Genomic DNA, 1,392 nt, shown 5'->3' with positions numbered 1-1,392 from the left:
CCTCCTAATTTAATTACATCGCTGCACGTCCCTTCGCTATGTTTGAACAAATGCTCCAATATCCCTGTCCGTATTCTCGAATGTTCCACAGAATTCGCATATTTTGTACAAACACAAGCCACATTTACAACTTTTTCTAAACCATTTTCTACTACGTGTGCCCTATTTTCAGTCGTCAAACATTGTTCCAGAAGCTTCGCTGAAGAGAATTGTAACTCAGGATTGTTGGTCTCCAAGCAATTCTCCATTAGGATGTCCAGTCCTCCAGATGTTCTTAAGGTATTGCACAAGGAGTATCCGAGTTCGTGGCCGTAGGTAGGAACCGCCCAAGCTCTTCTCATCATTTCGTTCAATTTGTTAAAATGTACTGAGGCATTTTTGATATCTATTTGATTGTTCTTTATAGAGTTTATGAATGCGTTCATTCTGGATGAATACTTTTGTATCGCTAAATCGACGTCCTTTTGGTTTGAGTTCGCGTTCAATTTGTCCAAATCTTCGAATGTTAAATTTGTTAGATCTTCATCGCCGGGTTTGATCGCACCGTTTAGAAGCATCTGAAACGACAATGTACCGGCGTTACAATAAAATTCCGTGTAAATAGCACTTACGTCAGGACACGCGTGTTGTTAGCGTGTTCACACAACTCTTGTTTGATGCTACTGTTATCGTATCATAAAAATTAGCAATTGTAAATTACAAACGGATATCATGGGATTCGTAATAAAACAGTTTTTTTTCTAACATGTTCAATATCTCTCTGAATAGTATTGGTTCTTATCATACACAGTATAAAAGAACATATTTCTAACGTGTTAAGTGCACTCCAATCAACTATGAAATGATTACTTATAAAACATTAATTACCGCGTTTATAGAGCATTTGATAAAGTTATTTTTAAATTTTTTCTCGGACATTTGGGTCAGATTCATAATTATTATGTTATTACAAGTTCGCATTTATCTCTAGCTTGCAAATCACAGTCTCGCGAAGGCCGCGGTCACGGATAAACAACAATTAATTATCTCAAATCACCAATAATTTTACATTGTAGGAATACAGTTATTACGTGTACGTTAATCAATTATGTCGCAACATTTGACTCACCTGTGAGGACAATAGTGTTGACTTAGTGGAGAGGTTCTTGCTAGAGATGGTCATGTTAGAGTGCGCGACGCTGGAGTGCTCCTTGTGGCTGAACATGCCGCTGGAGGTGACAGTCTGGCGCGCCTGCGCCGATGCCATCGCCTTCTTCTCCGCACTGAACGCTTCCGTCTGAAGTCTCGAGCTGGTCGCCGACATATTATTAGCTTCTTGCGCACTCACTTCACCGGCTTTTAACGATCTTTGCTCCTAAAAATACAAAATTTAACATTAAAACCATAGTACAC

General features: G+C 39.0%; 1 protein-coding gene across 1 annotated transcript in view; it reads right to left on the bottom strand.

Moving 5' to 3' along the window:
- The window catches only part of LOC106109138 (sterile alpha and TIR motif-containing protein 1), a 29,320-nt gene that overhangs the window by 3,036 nt on the left and 24,892 nt on the right, over nt 1-1,392 (bottom strand). Inside the window, exons 6-7 of the mRNA XM_013290541.1 lie at nt 1,109-1,354; nt 7-557 (exon numbers count right to left, since the gene is read on the bottom strand). Coding sequence (XP_013145995.1) covers nt 7-557; nt 1,109-1,354 — 797 coding nt within the window. The remainder of the gene's footprint in view (nt 1-6; nt 558-1,108; nt 1,355-1,392) is intronic.

The sequence above is a fragment of the Papilio polytes genome, unplaced genomic scaffold, assembly GCF_000836215.1.
Source record: "Papilio polytes unplaced genomic scaffold, Ppol_1.0 DF821289.1, whole genome shotgun sequence".
Lineage (NCBI taxonomy): Eukaryota > Metazoa > Arthropoda > Insecta > Lepidoptera > Papilionidae > Papilio > Papilio polytes.
The sequence above is the reverse complement of the archived record's forward strand: the minus strand, read 5'-3'. Positions and strand labels throughout refer to the sequence as shown.